The sequence below is a fragment of the Petromyzon marinus genome, chromosome 23 (genome assembly GCF_048934315.1).
Source record: "Petromyzon marinus isolate PM22_M1 ecotype Great Lakes invasive population chromosome 23, UKy_Petmar_22M1.pri1.0, whole genome shotgun sequence".
NCBI classification, from domain to species: domain Eukaryota; kingdom Metazoa; phylum Chordata; class Hyperoartia; order Petromyzontiformes; family Petromyzontidae; genus Petromyzon; species Petromyzon marinus.
In genome coordinates this window covers 4928471-4947999 of record NC_133689.1, presented here as the reverse complement: position 1 = coordinate 4947999, position 19529 = coordinate 4928471, and the positions used below count along the sequence as shown (strand labels likewise).

The 19529-nt window shown below is 45.1% G+C and overlaps 1 protein-coding gene across 7 annotated transcripts in view; it reads left to right on the top strand.

Annotated features, from left to right (window-relative positions):
• Positions 1 to 19302, top strand: part of LOC116945213 (centrosome and spindle pole associated protein 1-like) — a 30927-nt gene extending 11625 nt beyond the window's left edge. For 2 of the 7 annotated variants that reach the window (XM_032959500.2, XM_032959499.2), the window contains exons 10-31: positions 781 to 801; positions 1269 to 1326; positions 2555 to 2569; positions 3036 to 3333; positions 4079 to 4241; positions 5084 to 5270; positions 5603 to 5750; positions 6235 to 6390; positions 7046 to 7158; positions 7759 to 7908; positions 8586 to 8786; positions 10118 to 10192; positions 11619 to 11831; positions 12314 to 12380; positions 12665 to 12797; positions 12962 to 13122; positions 13467 to 13550; positions 14282 to 14331; positions 14570 to 14642; positions 15212 to 15372; positions 16012 to 16141; positions 16997 to 19302. In XM_032959500.2, the coding sequence (XP_032815391.2) occupies positions 781 to 801; positions 1269 to 1326; positions 2555 to 2569; positions 3036 to 3333; positions 4079 to 4241; positions 5084 to 5270; positions 5603 to 5750; positions 6235 to 6390; positions 7046 to 7158; positions 7759 to 7908; positions 8586 to 8786; positions 10118 to 10192; positions 11619 to 11831; positions 12314 to 12380; positions 12665 to 12797; positions 12962 to 13122; positions 13467 to 13550; positions 14282 to 14331; positions 14570 to 14642; positions 15212 to 15372; positions 16012 to 16141; positions 16997 to 17154 (2815 nt within the window). In that variant the 3' untranslated portion in view covers positions 17155 to 19302. The remainder of the gene's footprint in view (positions 1 to 780; positions 802 to 1268; positions 1327 to 2554; positions 2570 to 3035; positions 3334 to 4078; positions 4242 to 5083; positions 5271 to 5602; positions 5751 to 6234; positions 6391 to 7045; positions 7159 to 7758; positions 7909 to 8585; positions 8787 to 10117; positions 10193 to 11618; positions 11832 to 12313; positions 12381 to 12664; positions 12798 to 12961; positions 13123 to 13466; positions 13551 to 14281; positions 14332 to 14569; positions 14643 to 15211; positions 15373 to 16011; positions 16142 to 16996) is intronic. The other 5 variants (XM_032959506.2, XM_032959504.2, XM_032959503.2 and 2 more) reach the window with 5 other exon arrangements.
• The last annotated feature ends 227 nt before the right edge of the window (positions 19303 to 19529 follow it).

Here is a 19529-nt window from a genome sequence, read left to right as displayed (position 1 = left end):
TCGCAGTACTTGGTAAATCTATTACTGGATGAAGGCTTCCCTATTTGCCGTGCTACTTATGGGTGTTGTTTGACCCGACTTAGCTTTGCGTCGGAAAAGTGGTGGGGGGAGATGCCAGGACTGGTTCACTTGTACCCACCACTGCTGTTAGCCATAGCCAGGACATGAACTCTTGAAGCTGGATTCATAGCACAATGCACTTATACCACTGCACCACTGCTCCCCTCAGTGGATTCTCATAGGCTGTTATTTATTGTTATCAGACTTGGAACAAATATCTTTAGCATAAATCTAAAACCACTTCCATTAAACTGATTTTATTTGTTCTCATTGGTGCTATTAATATGAACTGCATTGGACATGCCATTGTATCTCGGCCTTTCTTAAAGGGTGCTCAGTGGGAGATTGGCCAAGTCAACCCCCAAACAATATTTAAATTTGCAACCTTTTAATTTTGAGTCGCTTGCTCTGCTACTGAGCCACGTGGCTGGACCAAATTATTTCTTAAATAAACGTAGCGCACAGCACGTGCGGGAGGAACAGTCTTAAGCGACGGCCTAAGCCACGAGTGCCCGAATCCACCGTGGCAGCTGTGGCACAGTTTAATTTAATGCTTCGCCTCTGGGGTTTTTAGTGATGGGGTTTTACCGTTGGCTATGAATGCCAGCTGTGAAAACAAAGGGATTTTTTTAAATTGCAAAAAGTTAGTATCACTCATATATTGGTGGAGTTGTTTTTTTTGTCATTTTTTTCTTTCTTTTCCCTGCGCCGTGCGGTCAGGAGCCCAAGGACATGCAACGAGTATGTGATGACTGACTGCCATTGAGAGTACAAATAAGAGTGCTGTGTATTTGGGGTGTAGCGTTTTATCGCCTTGCCATTCAATTCATTGTTACATTTCGTGGTTATGTTGTTAGCATGATTATTTTACTCAAACAATATAATGCATGTGTCGTGATTGTGAGAATCAATATAATTGTACGGATTGATGCATCAATACCCCCGTGCTATGTAGTTCAACATACATATATGAATAATGCCATGGTAACAGAAAAATAAGCATATTGGACACAGCGATGAAATGGGCTCACATGTATTGAACCACACTGTTGTGGAATAACTTTTCTAAACTATAATGGGCCAATGGCTTATGTTACATTTTGGGATTATTTGGTTCTGTGTCCCATGCTGTATTTTCACGATGTGAGAAATGACCATACGTACGCATGTATTGTAAAGCAATTATTAACGTGTGGTTTTCATTTTAGGGAGAAGCAATGGAGCCTGGCCGTGCCAGTATCGGGAGTAGTGGACCCTCAGAAGGACGTAAGAATGCACACACGGACTTAAAAAAATATTTTAAAAGATCTTGCACACACGTGGATTATGGAAGTCTTTCCAACATACGCTTGTTCTCAGACGTATGTTTTTAGCAGTGCAGAAGCCGACAGTTATCTTTTTTTAACGTAAACCATTTTGCACTGGTTTACGTCTCCAGGTTTTTGGCAACTTTTTGAATGTTTTTACCAGTTTTCTCTAGGGTAAGTCCTTAACATCAACACGACGTTATACTACAGTTTGGTGCACGTTGGCTCGTCTTTCGGAAAGTTATTGCGCCCCACATGTCATGGACGGGACACAGCTATATACATAAATACTTTTGATCTTAGTTGAAAAACCTTAAAACAAATTCTGGGTGTGGGGATGCATGCAGAATATCCAGTGCTTTCCATGCAAGGGTCGGATGATAGTGCAAATTGGTGAAAACTCCCAAGCCTGCTGTTCTGCAAGGAAGCTAGGCGGTGGCAGGACAGTTGCCTGTAGATACTCTGGTTTTATTCCACAAAGTAATCCGTAGACTGTGATTTTTCCAAACATCCTAATGCAGGACCCTCTTAAAAAAAGTCTTGAGACTCAGTGGAGCTTTCCTGAATAAACAAATTATATCGCACCATTTTCTTCTTCAGTGTTTCGTTGCATTAGACCACCAGTCTTGTGCACATTTTAAATTCATTTCGTTTTTTTGCACATTTATATTTCATTAACTGTTGGCAAAATAATGTTTATGCAAAGTATGTTATGACTATTTATAAGGAAATAAATAATTAACCATTTAAGTGACTTTGAATGTGTGGCTGAAGAATGAATGCACAAAGTCCACGTGTTAAATTTTGCCTTAAAATTTGCGTGACTGCAGGAATTCATATTCTTGGTTCTTTCGGTAAAGTCACGTAGATAGAAAATAAAAAAATATATAAATACAATTTTAAATAAAAAATTAAAGCAAAAAACCACGACGTTTCAATCGCAAAGCCACACAGCCGCACAGCTTTGCTCACTCTGAAAGCCCTTAGAAGCAGTTGCATTTGGAGGCTTGCCCCCTCTTTTCTCTGCGCCCAATGAAGACCACTTGTGTTGCGATCGAATCGTCGTGGTTTATTGCTTTAATTTTTATTATTTATTTTCTATTTTCTATCTCCATGTGTTAAGAACCAAAAACTGTCCAAGTCTAATTATGGCAGCCTTTAATCCCACTTTGCATACTGCCTTTCAGGACGCAGACGATGAGGTAATGGGTTTTGTGCACGACTGAAGTGACATTCCATGTCGTGGATTATCGAATCCACAAATGTGATTTGCTGTGACATATGCATGGCAGTCCGTGTCTTCTTCAGTATTAACAATGCTCCTAAACAAATAGCTGAATTTGCCATCTTTTCTCCCCATTTAACCTTTGGCTCTGTGCCTTTTGTTCTTCTGACCCTATTCTTGCATTGTTTAATGGTCTTGTTCACTCATCTGTAATCTGTCCAATCCTCCATTCCTCACACTATTATTCCTTTCTCCTCTCACGCTGCACTCTTCTTCCCAAATTGTTTTTTTCCAATCTCACTTCACCAAAATCACCATCTTTCCTTCCCTCCTTCGGTTCTTACCGCTCTTCCGATCTCCCACATCTTCTACATGACTCCGATCCCCACCCCTGCCGCCACCTCGTCCCCCTCCCACTTCCATTTCCTCTGGATCCCCCGCAGCCGTTGCGAATGCTGAAAATGTTGGGCTCCGGTACAACTGAGCGGCCGCGCTTCCCTGTGCCGCCTCGAGACATCCCGCCTCCGGACCGGCCCCGCCGCGCCTTCCACACGCCTCCTCCCCCGGACAACGAGAATGACGCCGCTGCTCATCGCCATACCAACGGCCTCCAGGGGACCCGCACTGCCGCCTTACCTGGGCCTGGCGGGCGGTTTTATCCGGCATCTTTCGGCACACCGTACGACCCAGCCTACTACTACTATGCAGTGCACAATCCACTGGAGCCTGGCTTGCCACCCTGTACGTTGGTATCATTCCCCCCCCTCCAAATATCTGTCGCTGCATCACTTTCACCCTCACCCACCTTGCACAATAGTGCTGCCCCTTGTGTAAATTACTGTCATTCCCTGCATTATTGCCACTCGTTTCCATGTTGTTACAACTGTTGTACATTACTGCCCTCCACCATGAAACTTATTGCCACCGTCCTGTACATATTTGCTACCCCCCTGCCCCCCATATTTTGATGCTCTCTGTGAATTGGTGCCATGCTTCCCCTGAATGTGCTTGCCATCATCTGAAGCATCACTGTCACCCCTGTCCATCCCTGTAGATTTCTACGAAATCCGGTTTTTGTTAACGTTACCACCTGTAAGTGCTGCCCCCGTCCGGACACAACTGGCGCTCCTGTGTAAAGTACCATTATCCATGTATAGTGTGACTGACTGACGTTTTGTGTTTATCTACCACCAGATTGATCCCAATAAGGGATCAATAAGTGTCCAATTCACAAGCTGCAAATTTGCTGTAACAGTGCTATTCGTGCTACATCTCCACAACATTGTGCTGCTTGTATTTTTTTGCTCGCAGTGAATTTTGAAAACCTCAGTCTGATCAAACTGTCTAATAAATGTGACATGCTGTGAGGAAGGTCCAATGCCCGAAACGTCACCTAACATGTTTTCTTTTACGGCAGTGGCATTGAGGAATGTGTTTAGTTACTTTTGTTATTTGATCATGTCTCATGCTCATTTTCACACTGCAGTTGAACCTGGGCGCCTCGGGCAAGGTCAGCCGCCCCTGCCCTATTATGGTCAAGTCAACGGCCCCCCTCTTGCGGCAAATTTCACCAACCAGTGGGAAGGGGGCGTTCACCCTCCGCAGACGGCACTACCGCCCCAGCAAAACATGGGCTTGCCTCTCACGGGGTGAGTAGTTTCACAGTTCTCCGGGTCTTCCGTTTTCATCTCCGCATTTAGATTGTTAAGATTATTTTGTTGCTATAAATGTCCAAATGATAAGCCACTTTGTTGAGCTATCTTTTGTGGCTGGGTCACTTCTGAAAAACAAGTTAATTCATCAGTAAGCTTTGCCAGGTAGAATGGGTATGATTTAGTTTCATTTTTCTGTTTTTGGGTGATTTGTTTGCCTTTCTTGTACGTTTCCCTACTATCATACTTTTGTAATTATTTGTTTTTTGTAGCGTTCTTACCCGCCCCTACTGGACATATGTAAAAAAGAGCTTCATAGCTTATCAGATTCTTACGGGATAAATAAATATTCTGATTCTGATAATATCATTTATCCAGAAGTGCAATGCCAAAGTCTGATACATGCTACTTAACCAAGGCTTTTTGTAGCCACCCCAGTCATGCTGCGCTCATTGGGTGGCTGAACTCTTGCTTGTCCACATTGCACATTACCTCCCATTACTTACTCAATGCCTTATCTATTCTGCCTGTGATTGCTTCTCTATCCAATCCCTTGTGCACATATTCATACCGCACTACAAGGCCTAATTTCTCACTTTGTTGTCCAAAACACCGCTAGGCTGGCTTGGAGTTGGGATTATAGGTGTAGGGTACTACCACCAGAGTACAACATGCACGTATAAGATGCAACGACTCACCGTTGTTGTCGCAAAATAAGGCGAGAGATGGATGTAGCATGCCGAAGTAATTTCCAGAATAGCGTTTCCACTGTTCTGCTCTTTTAGCTGATCCCCATGTTCCTCTTGTTGTCTCTTCGTGCAATTGCTGTGTGTGTCCAGTACTTGGACGCAGGCCGCGTTGGGCCAGGCTCAATATCACACAGTCCTAGGGCCACCACCCCAGGTTGCGCAGCTCCCACGAGGCTTCCCGGGGCTGACGATCGGCCTCGGTGGACTCGGGGAAACGAACAACACTGAGGGGAGGAGAGGCTCCTTCAACAAATACCAGGAGGATCTGCAAAGGCAGGTAAGACGTATCGGTGAGGCTTTGGTGGGTGCAGCCCGGGCCCTCGGATTTTGAGAGCCCACCCAGCAGTATAATTGGGTACAACATTGCCAGTTGATGGGCAGGTAGTCTGTGGTAGGGTAAAAGTTTGGTATGCCCACCTTTTCCAAAAAAGTTATATTAATCAACAAATCATTACATCTCTAGCAAAGGCAGAAGTTGTGGAGCAACAACCTGAACAATTGAGCATCGACTTGCTTTCGGGCTGACCTATCCTCCCCCCCGACCACCGTGCGTGGGGTCATGAGCCACTGACCTGGCCTTGCGTGATCGGCGTGGAATATACGCGGCAGATAAAGGATTCGGAGGAGAAGAAGCGCAGGGAGCGGATTGAGCGAGACCGGCAGGATGCGCGGCTGGAGGCAGAGGCCAACACATACAACCCCTGGGGCAAGGGAGGCGGAGGGGCTCCCCTACGCGATGAACACGGCAACCTTGTCAGTGAGTGCGGTGCTTCCAACGTCGCCTGTCATGTGGGTGAATCTTCTAAATTCTCCTTCTCTGATGCTCGGATACTATTTCTCCTTGTACTTCTACTTCTGTACCTCTTCTCTCATCACATCCACTGTTCTTGTATCTCATTCCACGGCATCCTTCTATCTTTGCCCTCGGTCTCTGACCTTCCCTGCACCGGCATCTCCTTAGCCTTCTGATTGCGTCCTCATTGTGTCACATCATGCCCACACCGTCTGTGTCTAACCTGCCTTTCCTGCGCGCTCATATTCGTAAACCCTCTTTTCTCTGACAGATATTCCCAACATCCATCTTAGCATTTTCATCTTTGCCCATTCAAGCATGCTTCTTTCCCTCTTGTATTCTTGAAAATGGGAGGAACTTTAATGATCAGCATCTGGTGAATTGCTGGCGGAGGGTGAACCATTGCGTGCCTGGTGGCGACAGCAAGCCGTATCGCCCATCTGTGCAGCCGACCTCAAGCAGATGCGGCGGCAGAACGAGGCCGCGGTGCACAACCCGTTAAGGTCGGCGCGCCGTGTGGCGCTGGACTCGAGAGGCACCCCCTCCTTCGTTCCACAACTGTACAACCACGGCGACCAGCATCCCGGCACGCCCGACGATGCAGGTACGCACTCGCACAGCAGTGGCGGGCCACTTGCCTCCATGCTGAGCAAGATCCAGAGGCTGCCTCTAGGTTTCCAGTCTCACGTTGCCCCTGTATTTAATACATCTTTTCCACTGTACAACCAGCAATCATTACCAGTGATGATAATTTTCAAACTATTTTCAATTGTAAATGTATTCTAACCTATAAATATGTTATTACCGCAGCCTGGGTGTGTATCGAAAAGAAAATCACTCTTTGGTGTTTGATTGCATCTTCGTTTAAGTGCGTTATAATTTAAATAACATGATTCGAACTCTTTAATTGTTTTAAAATTTAAACTTTCCACATTTAATACATGTTTTTTTATTGTATTTACCTTCTACTGTGTATATGTGCATTTCTTGAGTAATATTTTTTTGTTTGGAATGATTAACTATTGTATTGAAGTTACGGTGCGTTTCCTAATTTATTTTGTGTTTTCATCATTGTGTTTACACCCCTTTCTCTCTTGCAATTGGTTGTCGCTTTCTTGCCGAGTAAAACAATTCTCACTAAACTTGGAGCTTCGCAATAATCGATTTAACGTCTTGAGATGCATCGGCATCTATATTACGTTGAATACATTTACATTTTGCACGGTCTTGTATAACACCTCTGCCGTCCCATTTCACAGCTGTGCCCGGAGATGGGAGTGGGCAGACAGCACGAGGGCGCACACTTTTGGACCCGTCCCAACCGCCGCAAGCCGCTGAGCAAGAGCGGTACAAGGACTTTCTTAGGCAGCAGGTTTAACCATTCACCAACACGTGCTCTCCTCATAACCATTACAGGATCAGAATCTTTCATTTAGACTGCAGGAGTAATCCGATGAGATATGAAGCTTTTTTTTCTCAGATGTCCAGTTTGGTGGTGGGGGGGGTGGGTGGCCGGTCAACAAGTTACAACAGCAAACAATAAAAAAAACGGTCTGAGTGCAAAATAGATAAAATGGTAAGCCAAACACTAAATATAAATAAACACATTATACAAATCCTATTCATCAAGATTGGGCAAGACAGCAAAATCAAAACAATCCCAGACACGCCAAGATAACGCAGTTTCTCAATGAAATGGCACATTAACATTCGCAAATGTGACTATATCCAGTACTAATCTTCTGCTTCAGGATATTGTTTTTTAAGGAAGATGTATGATGTTAATGGAGGAAACAATTAGTCTGTACATCATACATCACCACAATATAGTGATGTGTACGGCCCTTTCTTAATTCACCATTGCGTAAAGGCCTTAAATCCACCTGGGATATTTCGCACGAGAGCTTGAGAGACGATTAATTGAAAGCCGACGTGCGAGCAAGAGACGATTTCTTTCGTCCACCTTGCCCAGATCGAGGAGAAGCGGCAGCGGGAAGCAGAGGAGCGCGAGAAGATCCGAGAGGAGGAGGAGCGGGAGGAGCGGCGTCTAGCCGAACAGCGTGAGCGAATCCAGCGCGAGTACGAGGAGGAAGCCGAAAAGAAACGCAAGAAGGAGGAGGAGGTAACTTCCCTTTTGTTTTTGCCACTTTGTTTGCTCTCTTAGTCGGGGTGAAAGAGGCAATGTCATTCAAATTTTACAGGAATTATAAAAGTTAATATTTGTATTTATACAGGAAGAATCTCGCTGAGCACCAAAGTGCTTTGTGTGGAACTGGGAAGAAACCAAAGTACACAGATAAAATCCAATTTTAATTTTGCAACATATAACTTGCATGAATCGTAAGTAATCGATTCTCAGATGCAGGATTCGATACATGTATTGTGAATGTAATATTTGAACCAGTGAACATGCCCTGCCACTTGCACTCTGGTAGATAACATGACATCTATTATAAACTCACCTCTGCTGCCCAGTAACGTTTGTATAGGTGCTATACTTGGGAGTTCAAGTTTATTTGTTTAACCAGGTTAGAACTCAAGAAACCAATATAGTCTAATTTCAAAAGCAATTAAATAAAGTACAGCAAAATATGACATGTAGTCCTATGTGTACATCACATGAAATTGCAGCAGCTTAACGATCACTTGCAATTTCAAATGCGACCCAAAAAAAGCCGCATTACAAGAGGAGTAGAATATGCTGCCCCAACATAAATCAATATTAAAGAAATTTTAAAAAATGATTTCCTAGAATGTTAGTTGGCTCGGACTAATTTCTTTTAAGTGAATTACTTTCAGAGGTGTCTTCATGCCCCACGCGGTCCTCTGCGTCGGATCCCCGAGCAGCAAAGGATCAAGAACGAGGAGCTTGCTCGCGAGGCGGAGGAGCGCAAGAAAGAGGTGGCGCGCAAGCGGCGGGAGGACGAGGAGAAGAGGACCGATGAGTACCGGCAGCAGTTTGAGCGAGAGAGGCAGGCTCTTCGCGAAGAGGTCGAGAAGGTGAGTGCTGCGCTGCCCCCTCCACGACCCGCCGCACTCCACCACGCGCCGACGCAGTTCGCAACCTGAAGTTGAATTTTCGCGTGCGATTTTCCTGGAATATTGCTGCGTAAAAGCAACGCTGGCGTCCGTGCCGCTCCACGTAACGTGCGCTGCAATGCCAAGCGCAAATGAAGGTGAATACATTAATAATGGTGCTCGGAGCTACTTTGTTCAAATGCCTTCATGCGGCTGTTTTATTGCGCAAGCAAACACGTGTTCTGATTGGCTGGATGGGGTCATGAGGTCATCATGACAAACTGTACAAACGTGGCAGAATAGTGTCTTTAAAAAAGTAAATACTACTTTTGGTTAATTTTCTCGTGTTCTCACTTTTTCCTTGCCTAAATTCCCTGAATAGTTGTATTATTGAAAAGCTGAATCAGCACAAACTATGGTCCCTGGGCTAGTCTGTCTGGTAACAAGATCAAGCCTATACTTTATTCACGATACTTTATTCATAATGAAAGAGACAGGCAAAGATTGCGTTAATGGTTAATGATTGCGTTGATGGCTCAGTATTGTGCAAGCATTTGAAAAGTATGCTGTAAAACAGAAGCAATTTTTTCTATTTTTATTATTTTATTGTTTCCCTTATACGTGACTTTTACCGAAAGAACCAAGAATATGAATCCCTGCAGTCACAAAAGCTTTAAATCAAAATTCAATTAATCTAAAGTTAACATTTCAGTGTATTGATCTGGCACCACTGAGATCCTGGAGTCGAACAAAAGTTTCCAGATACTCTTGTTTAAGTTGTGTTCTCAAGTATAGGGAGTTGATGTTCTCAGCACAGTCATCGGTGACACAAAAAAACATTGATACACTTCCTTTTTCACTTAAATAGGCAAAATCCCAGTTTTTAAGAGTTACAAAAAGTGCCTTGACTGCCTCCTGGCAAACGTGGATAATAAAAAAAATATAACTTGAGGGTATCTCAGAAGTAGTTCTGTGATATCTGCTTCCACGGGCATTCTATAACACGATGTGATGCAGCGCTCTGCAAGAGTTTAAAAATGGACACTTCATCTCATGTCATGACACCGGTAACAACAAAGTTGCATTGTTGACCATAGCAAATTTGCATGCAGGAAAGTTGCACAGCTTAACTTCAGCTTAACCGTACGCGCAGATGAAGCCGATGGCAGTGACGAGTCTCGTGTGTTACATCACAGCCTTGATACATCTGTAACGCTAGCCTGTGTCACAACAGACCGGGTCAGAAGGCAAGCGTGGCCTCTGCTTGTCGGCGTCTGAAATGCCCTTTTGCTTTTATTTGTTTCCTCCCAAAGACAAGTTCTGCACAGAATCCACAGGCCAGGCGACAACAAAGGAATGAGGCTGGTGCTACTGACCACCAGTCAACGGTCTGTGTGTGCAGATCTTGCCCTGTGTGTGCTTTTTATTCAACTAAACAAATATTTCTGTTTCTCGAAAGGTGGTTAACCTTGATTAGGGCATGAACTTTATTAAACCGGTGGGTTTCACAAAGAAGCGCTCCTGCTTTTATTTGCGGCACGGATCTTTTTTCAGAAGAGACCTGTGCATTAACCTCACCGACTGCCAACTGTGCACTATGCACACAGATGGTTGCATGCTTCCTGCTGTACTTCTTGCAGCAAGGCAAAGCAGGAGTGCTTCTTTGTGGCCATGGGATAAGATTGATTCCTCAGTATTCCTCTTTATAATTGTGTGTCCACACGTTTTTATTAATTTGCTCTTGAGCCTTAACGCATGTGGAGATGTTTACCTGCCCACTCTGTCCTCTTTTTTGTGTGTGCCGGAACTCAAAGCCCCAGTGTATTCAGATCATAATAAATGGATTCTGGAGATACCTTGGATGGCTCAAAGGTCAGAATGCCAAGTCAGTACCGCTGAGATCCCTGGTTTAAATCCAGGCATGCACAAACCAGATTTTTGTTTTAGTGCGGCGAGATGATGATCTCAACCTCGTTACCAATGACCGATTATATTCAATTTTGGGCTGCATTGAATTTGTCTCAATTCCAGGTCTGAGAATAAAAAAATATTGCTTTGACTGTCATGCTACAGTCTCTTGGCAGAGTGTGTAGGAACGTGCACCCCATACTTTGTAAACGATGAAGAGGCCGCTGTTTTTCAAGTGGATTGTGACAAATCTATTATCAGCTCTTGCCTGACAAAAGGGGGTTCACTCTTTTGCGAGATTTCCATATTGATAATTCGGCTCATAACGCAATAACGATAGCACAATTTCAATCAATCGGAAAGAGACCGGCGTCACTTTTACTCTGGGCAATGCAATATGGCCAGACTGATGAATTTACTGGGGCTTTAAGTCCTTAAGTGTTTTTTTTTTCCAATAATTTATAACATCACGTGGAGAGCCACGCTCTTGAGTTTATTCTTTGTACTCACACTGTGAATCATGGATCAATTGTGCTTTCTTATTGACTGGTAAACGTACGTTAAAAATGTTTGCTGACTCTCGTTATCACTGCATGTGTTTGCATATGTGCGTGTGTTTTGACGTGTACGTCACAGCGTAGCAGGGTGGCGGTGGCACAGTGGTTTGCGCAGTCCACTATCAACTCCCATCATTCCTTGGCCAAAAATATTGGCAGTAGTTTGTGGTATCTGAGCTATGTCCTGAGCCCTGCCTAGGTTGACTCAACCTTAAGCGAGTACTTAGTGACACGTGTGAACTTCAAATTGGGAGACAACAACGTATTGGCCACACCACCACCGCTTATGAACAACTCTTGGCCCCAAAAGTGCATATGGCTAAACAGAGGATCGTTGTCTTTGACGCAGCGTGGTGCATCACCGCCCATTCCAGCACTTGTGAAGAAGCAAGGCTTTCCTGGCACTCAGCAGGCCCAGGGAAATGGCATTCAGGTGCCAGAGGCCAGATACGCGAGCCCGGGCGTGTCACCTCGCAGAGCCGACATGAGCCCTCGCTCTGAGCCACCCAGCCGGGAGAGGCACCCAGCTGACCTGCACAGCCGGGCGACCACTACGGCAAACGTGAGTCGGCTGTGACGGCCGATTGGAGGTTCCAAACAACGTACGCAAATGTGTAAACAGCAGTCAGCCTTTGTTGATTATACCAAAAAAAACATCAGTATCTGAAGAAGTGCATTGTGGTCCTTTTGTCTGAGGTCCCCATAAAAACTAATTTGAGCAAATATAACCAACTGACAGGCAGCAGTGATACAGATAGAGATAATTGAAGAACGGCTTCATCTTTTTAGCACTCATCAATACAGTATAGTCACCAGTGTTCACTGCTGCAAAATCTTGTTTCTGGGAATCATACATGTGAAGTCCCCACTTCCACACTATGGGGTCCATAAGCTTGGCTAATGCAAAAAACAATCAAATCTGTTTTGTTGAGTTATTCTCGTCATTTAGTGATTTGATCACACGGAACCGTGTGCGCTTTGTGGTTTGTTGAACGTGTGAGGTTAATTCGTTGTTGCACATTGACGCCACGCTGCTGTTGGCAGGATGGTGTGAGCACGGGACGAGGGTCTCCGCCGGTTCCTGCGAGACGCAATCAGCTGCGTACAGAGGGTGAGTGAGAATCGCATGTCCGACTACAAAGAATCACGCATTGCAGAACAGATTTGCACGTCTGGACACACAGATTTACATGTCGGAACACATGTAATTCACACACAGAATCTCAGTTGTTTGCAAATACACAGAACTATAAAAAACTTTACCATTATCTTTTGAACTGGTGATCGCAGCCTTGCTTCTCAAGCTCCAAGTGTAAAGTAGTGCGACGAACGGCGGTATTGCCGGGTGAATTCGCCGCGAGGTAGTGCAAGCTGTTGGGGCGACTGTCCCTGCAGGAATGGGCACGGACGTGCTGGGCGAGCTCTCACTCTTCCGGAAACAGCTGCAGAACGAACAGCGCCGTCTGGAGAGTCAGCTGCGGCAGCAGGAGTCCAGCGAGGAGCACCGGGACGCACGCAGCGGAGCAGGGTCTGTACCCTTTGCCCCACAGTAACACACCGGCAGGATTGTCGCGATATCATTTTACACAGTGCGATATCTAATTTTAATGATTTTGACAATTTTGATTGAAGCTTTCGTGACTGCAGGAATCTGTACTCTTTGGTTGACAGTGGCGTCCTGTGTTCCGTCAGGGCCCAGAGGAGTGCACACAGCAGGGCAGCGTCTCGCGATGTGTTTGAGCTGGCGAGGATGCGCGTCCAGGCCCCAGTGCGTCGACCTAGCTCCAAGGGTGTCCCTCAACCTGGGCCGCACGCTGGCCACCATCCCCCACCACCCACCCTCAATTACCCAGGTACAGAAGACTGTCCGTGCAGTTGTCTGTATATATTATTTTTACGCTTTCCAATCGTTCAATGCATTCGCTCTCTCGCTATGTCCGTAAATACGTCTGGCTATCTGTCCATCTGTCCTGATGTCCATCCGTATGTCTCTCTAGCAGGTGGGTCATGGTAACTCTCATAAAGATGGTCCCATTTTTGTAAAATGTTGTCTTAAAGTGGTGTTGTTATTCAAGCCCAAACCTATAAGACAACCGGGCAATTTTACTAAGTTGTTGACCAATGCTCGGCAACAAATTCTAATCCAGGCGTGCATGCGTACGTGCATTCTGTTTGCAATGCTGGCGACGCTGTGCAGATGATGAGCTGCTGGACATCCAGCGATCGGCACTCGTTCGGGACCAAAGGAGACGGCACGACGCAATGCGGCGCCCGGACCCCGGTGAGAGGGTGGCCCCAGCACAGCTGGGTTTGGGTAGGGTTAAGCTTATTCAATTCTGTCATTCGTCAGTTGGTCTTATCCAACATTTGCCTGCATCATATATCGACAAGGCTAATACAACGATCTCCTCTATGTCCTCGCTCCGAATTCCTCAATTCCAAACTCTACGTGATCCAAATGCCACGGCCAGACTTCTCGCCTGCGTCCGTAGACGAGGCCACATCACTCAAAAATTTCAATCCCTCCAATGGCTTTCGATCCAATCCCGGATCAATTTCAAGATCACACTCACCATCATCAAGACCGTCCTACCTCCCTCTGCGTGCACACTTTTCTCCAGCAACCAAGGCTTTGTGTCAAAGACCTCAGCCAACCTTCGGTCAGTGATGAGGTATATCATTGTTATCTGCTGCTCCCATATTCTGAAACTCCACTCCATGCTCCTGTTAAATTCCAGGCTCAAAACCTTCCTTTTTTCCCTTCGCTGAAGACTCACTGCCTCTGTCTGTAAAATAAATGTGCCTCCACGTCAATACAACATCTTGAGAAGCAATTGCATTTAGATGATATAAATACATAAATTGTGTTTTTTCTTTCTCAAATCGTAGCATCTTACATAGGAATTGGACAAACATCCCACAGCATGGTCATTGTGATAAAAAATAATTTCCACCACAAGGAGGTTTTTGCTGGATAAACAGCTAACTTTTTTTTTCCTTTTCTGAAAACAGGCCCTTTTGAGAACCAAGTTCTTGGAATGAAAACAAGAGACCTGGGTTTGGTACGTGGCTAAACAGGACAGTCACCCACAGAACAACAAAGAACAACACATAGGACAACACTCTCACCTGCCGTGTAAAATGTTAAATGCCGTCATCTATGTTACATATTTGTAATTTAATTTTAATACAATAATGCATGGATTCACATATGGCTCACATAGCTCCTACAGATATATGCAAAAACAGAAGTATGTGTGTCTCGTGGTGAAGAAACAATGAGCATTTGTGTTTGATCAGCATTTGCCGCCAGAAGATGAGGGAGTGAGAGCTTCCAGGTCTTCAATGCTGCAATCGGACAGCGCGTTCATCGGTAAGTCACTGGGACTGAGGCCACAGCACATGAGGCACTTCACAGCTGGCACTGAGCACAAGCACACAGTGTCCGCATATGCGCTTGAGCCCGCTATACAATGAAGGTCGTTAATTGGCATGCAACGATTTTGATTGTCACAATTCACATTTTTCGCCTGGCAACACCGACAGCCAATACTGCTATATACGAGACACCTCCAGGCCATGCAGAGAAGACATTTCCGGAATGCCACCCGATATCCACCAGTACCCATGAAGGCCTGTAACACAAAGTGGCCAGCAGCTAAGAGCACTAATGGTTATACCAACTTGGGAAATAAGATGATGGGAGGCAGTTCCAAAATGAGACGTGTCAGGAAATGAGTATATAGGGACACGTGTCTTGCATTATGGTGGTTTAACTTAGTACAGATTAAACAATCTGGTAGAACAAGTCCTTGACATTGGTGGAGGTGAAATGGGGAATTGAGTAGATCAGGAGAAGACAAAACCCGCTTATTCACGTGAAAGCATTAGATGTCGTGTGTGTGTGTGTGTGTTTAATCAGCATATCTTGCCTGTGGCCAGGTGCATTTGGGGAGGTCTTCCCAACGGATGCAAAGGGAAATCAAGCTCTCACTGCAGGCCGGGATGGAGCTTGGGATTGGGAACCAGAGTCCAGAGACATCGGAGTTTCCCCTCGTGAGAGGCGACGGCAAAGACAAGGAGTCCCCCTGGAGCAGCGCCAGGTACGTCGTTAGACTTCGCAGCATGAACGGTAAACTCATCGTTTGGGTTATATCTTTTACAGGCCTGAGGTCCCTATCCTTACAGGCCTGAGGTCCCCATCCTTAGAGGCCTGATGCCCCCATCTTTGCAGGCCTGAGATCCCCATTCTTGCAGGCCTGAGGTCCTCATCCTCACACGCCTGAAGCCCCCATTCTTACAGGCCTGAGGTCCTTATGCTTACAGCCTTGAGGTCCCAATTCTTCTAGGCCTGAGGTCCCAATTCTTCTAGGCCTGAGGTCCCCATCTTCACAGGCCTGAGGTCCCCATTCTTACAGGCCTGAGGTCCTTATGCTTACAGGCCTGAGGTCCCAATCGTTACAGGTCTGAGGTTCCCATCCTTACAGGCCTGAAGTATTCACAGGGTGCTCACTAACAGCACTTGCCCCAAAAGCCCAAGTAGACTATATGAGGGTCTTTGTATTTGTGCATGTGTGTGGACGATTCAGTTAACCCATGACACCTGGGTCTGATCCATAACCTCCTGCCAGCAGGCCTTCAACACTTCACGTGGCCTCAATATACTCCTAGCATGGCACAAGCACCGTGGTGACATCACTGCCACTTAGTGGTGAACGGCGGTTGTTGTTGGGTCCATTTAGATGGACATGTACGAGCCCCGGCGACCGCCTGCAAGCCCGTCCCTCCTGTCGGAGTCGAGCATCAATGTTGAGCGTCTGCGAGTGCGCAACGCGGAGAGGATGCGACGCCTCCAACTGATGGCGACGCCAGGTCCTCCTCACACACAGCTCAGATGACCCAACAAAGACGGTGCTGTGCAGACGATTGACCAATTCGTCACTACCATTGTTCCTGTTCCCGTAAACTTCACTCGTTCATTCCTCCACCCATGTTGAGGGCTCAGTCTACCACACACTGACTGTTTCATCTGATCCACACCGTGTTCGTCCACCATAATGCAGACCACAACAACACACTTGGCCACACACTCACCCACTCTCTCACTCGCTGCACTGCAGATCAAAACACTTCTCATTCTCCTTCCCTAGCACTGCTCGAATTTTGAGTTCCCTTCCATCGTCTCTTTAGAAACTGTTATAACTTTGCTCAATTCAAGAAATGTATGCACTATAATCCATTACAATTTTGATAGTGCTGTTCATTGTGGGATGTTTGATGCCTTTGGACCCGTGTTCAGCAATTGTGTAAAAATTAGAACCATACAAAGTAGTCTCTTTTATACAAAACATGTTTTTTTCGTAACCCAATGTGACTCTGATCTTACTGAGACCATCTGAGATGTTACAAGAACTGTATGGGCTTTTTGTTGCTGGCCATTTAAAATTTTAGCCCTTTGGGCTTGTGCTCAGCAACTGTGTAAAAAAAATCTCTATTGATTCTTCAAATCATAATAATTGCACCGAGTCGGTGTAGTTATTTTCGCAATATACATGCAAATCTGCAGGTCATATTACATATTTTGATATTGCTCTTTGAGCCAGTAGAACCTCAACATAATTTCTCCTGCATGGTATCCATGCGACAGCCTGTGCATGTGCGTGCGCCCTCCCCTGACCCATGGGCTGTGAACCGCTGAGTTGAGCGTTTTCCTCTCTCGCTCGGCAGGCGACGACGTCTCTCTGGGCGACCCAGACGACATCCTGTCCCGCTTCGTGTCGCCGAGCCGGCCGTACTCCGCCGTCACCACGGCGACAGACGTGTGGCTGCGGCCTGGCTCGTGCGATTCGCCGGGAACATTCACCGAGCGATCCAACGGGGAGTGACCTTACCCCGCCACCGCTGCTCCGAGGAAAAGGCGTGGACGGATGGCAGGGACCGCTGCCCGTTCAACCATGAGTGAGCTGACACGGGCGTTTTAATGGCACCGCATCCCATGTACTGGGGACAGAGTTGGGACATGGTGTGAAGTAATAGTCTTTTTCCAGGTGTTCACTGCAGTCCGTCCATCCGTTCCATATTTCGATGGTCCTATAATTTATTTTTACATCCATTTCTATCTAGTTTACAAAGATGCACTAGGTTAAAACTTTATTTGCCAAACAGTCCATTACAAGACATGTAACAACACATACACTCCTTGATTGAAATTGATTAATATGCTCACTATACACAATTGACAGCCTATATTATCATTCTACTGCTGGATGGAGGCTTCCACTGGCTGTGTGGTTTTGGGGATTGTTTGACTATGCTGGTCAGTGTGAATTGGTGAATTGTGACTGGCTACCGATGTTATCCATGGCCAGAAATACAACTCATGTCGTCGCCAGGATCGTAGTATCCTCTCAAAAAGCTAACACTGCAAAATGTGAAATATTAAATTATACCACATTCCAATGCCAGCCGGCTTTCTGCATGGATTTCCATTGTCATGTTTACACCCAATCAGAAATCTTAATACCTTTTAACTTTATTCTCCACATTATAAGATGGACTTTTTTCCCCTTGTTTTTATGAAAAAGTTGAGGGTGCATCTTATAATCTGGTAGTTGTGGAGAATATGGTAATTAAATGTCTCATTTTTTTATTATTCCATGATTATCTCACCTTGTTGGCACAGGAAATTCAGCTCAGCAGGTAGGCCGAGTAAAGAGGCTGGCTAATCCTCTGACTAACAACATGTATAATAAAAGTAACGATTTTGTAGAAATGTTATATTAATTTAACGAAATATGGGGATGATAACGAAGGTGTGTGTGTGTGTGTGTGCTATCAATTTTACAAACATATATTAGTCAATCTTCACAAATTGTCATCCGTAACAAAGTGGCCGCATTTGATTGAGTGTCTCTATGATGACCACAAAACTCTGTCTAGCCAATCATAAAGCAATACATTTCAAACTCTTCCATGCTGGGCAGACGTCTGGTAAAAGGTGACAGTACCCACACTTTACCCCAAGACACACACTGCCTGCCGATCAACTGTCATATACCCATTTATACTACTGGGTGGTAAGAGGAGGAGGAGGGATTTAATAAACTTGCCCCATTATTTCAACTGTTGCGCCGGGGGATGCAATCGAACCGGTGACCCCAAGATTGCAAGTCCAGTGTGGTAACCATTACACCGTGGCAGAATTCCTAAGCAACAATCTTGCATCAAGAGTCCACACTTTAACTTCGGCTGAAGCAACATTTGTACCATTGACTTAACTTTTTTTTTATTCAGGCAGAGAGCATAGCTGCACTCACCATCATGTATCCCATGAAGTGAATGATGATGTAATTTTGCTTGTTGAGCAAAACACGCAAATGGGCCGAAGGAAAAACACTGGATTTGAAACAATATGCAAGTTTGCCATCATGTGCGAGGCATCTTCACGTAACTCCACTCAATCGTTTCTGCAAGGTTTCAGATCGTGGAATAACGTGCAGAATTGGCTTCGTACTGCTTTCCTTCTCAACTGGACTTCAGTTAATCCATGCGAAGGAATGAATCCTTGGTTATAAGGGAGACGCGGATTTACGTAACTGGGGCAGTGCAACTTTAACAGCTCTTGAGATGCATCAGTGGACACAATAATGTGTCAATTAAAAATCGATTCTCACGCTGGTGATAGATACAAAAATGTGTACACGTGAGAAGTCGATTGTTAATAATAATGTATCCACTGCGAGATGAAGACCTTCCCAAGCTAACGCCATTTCACATAGGCACAGTCAGTAATATAGCCTGTCAAAATTATTGGAAAAGAAGCACAAATGCGCCTGCACTTGATTGTTGCAAAATCCCACATTGTTTTCTCGTCACTTGCATTACAAGCTGTGCAGTTCATTGCAAATGAACTCAATAATCCATCAAATGAGTAATTGCTATTAATATTGTAAAATATGAGTTTATAGTAATGGTTGAATGTAATTGAAATATGTTGTTAAATTGAATAATAAATATTAATTTAATAAAACATGCAGGGATGTTGATGTTATTTTTTATTAAACATAGAATTTACTTATTTACAGTGTGTAACCTGGTCACCAATAATTGCCCGAAAAGCCACCACATTAAAACTTGGTAAAAATTACAGCTATGGAAATGCCAAATATGAAGTTGACTGTCACGTGACAATCTCATAGCAATGTATGTGAGATTGCGCCCCCTACTGTGTAGCATGTCTGATGTTTTTTTTAATGGTTGC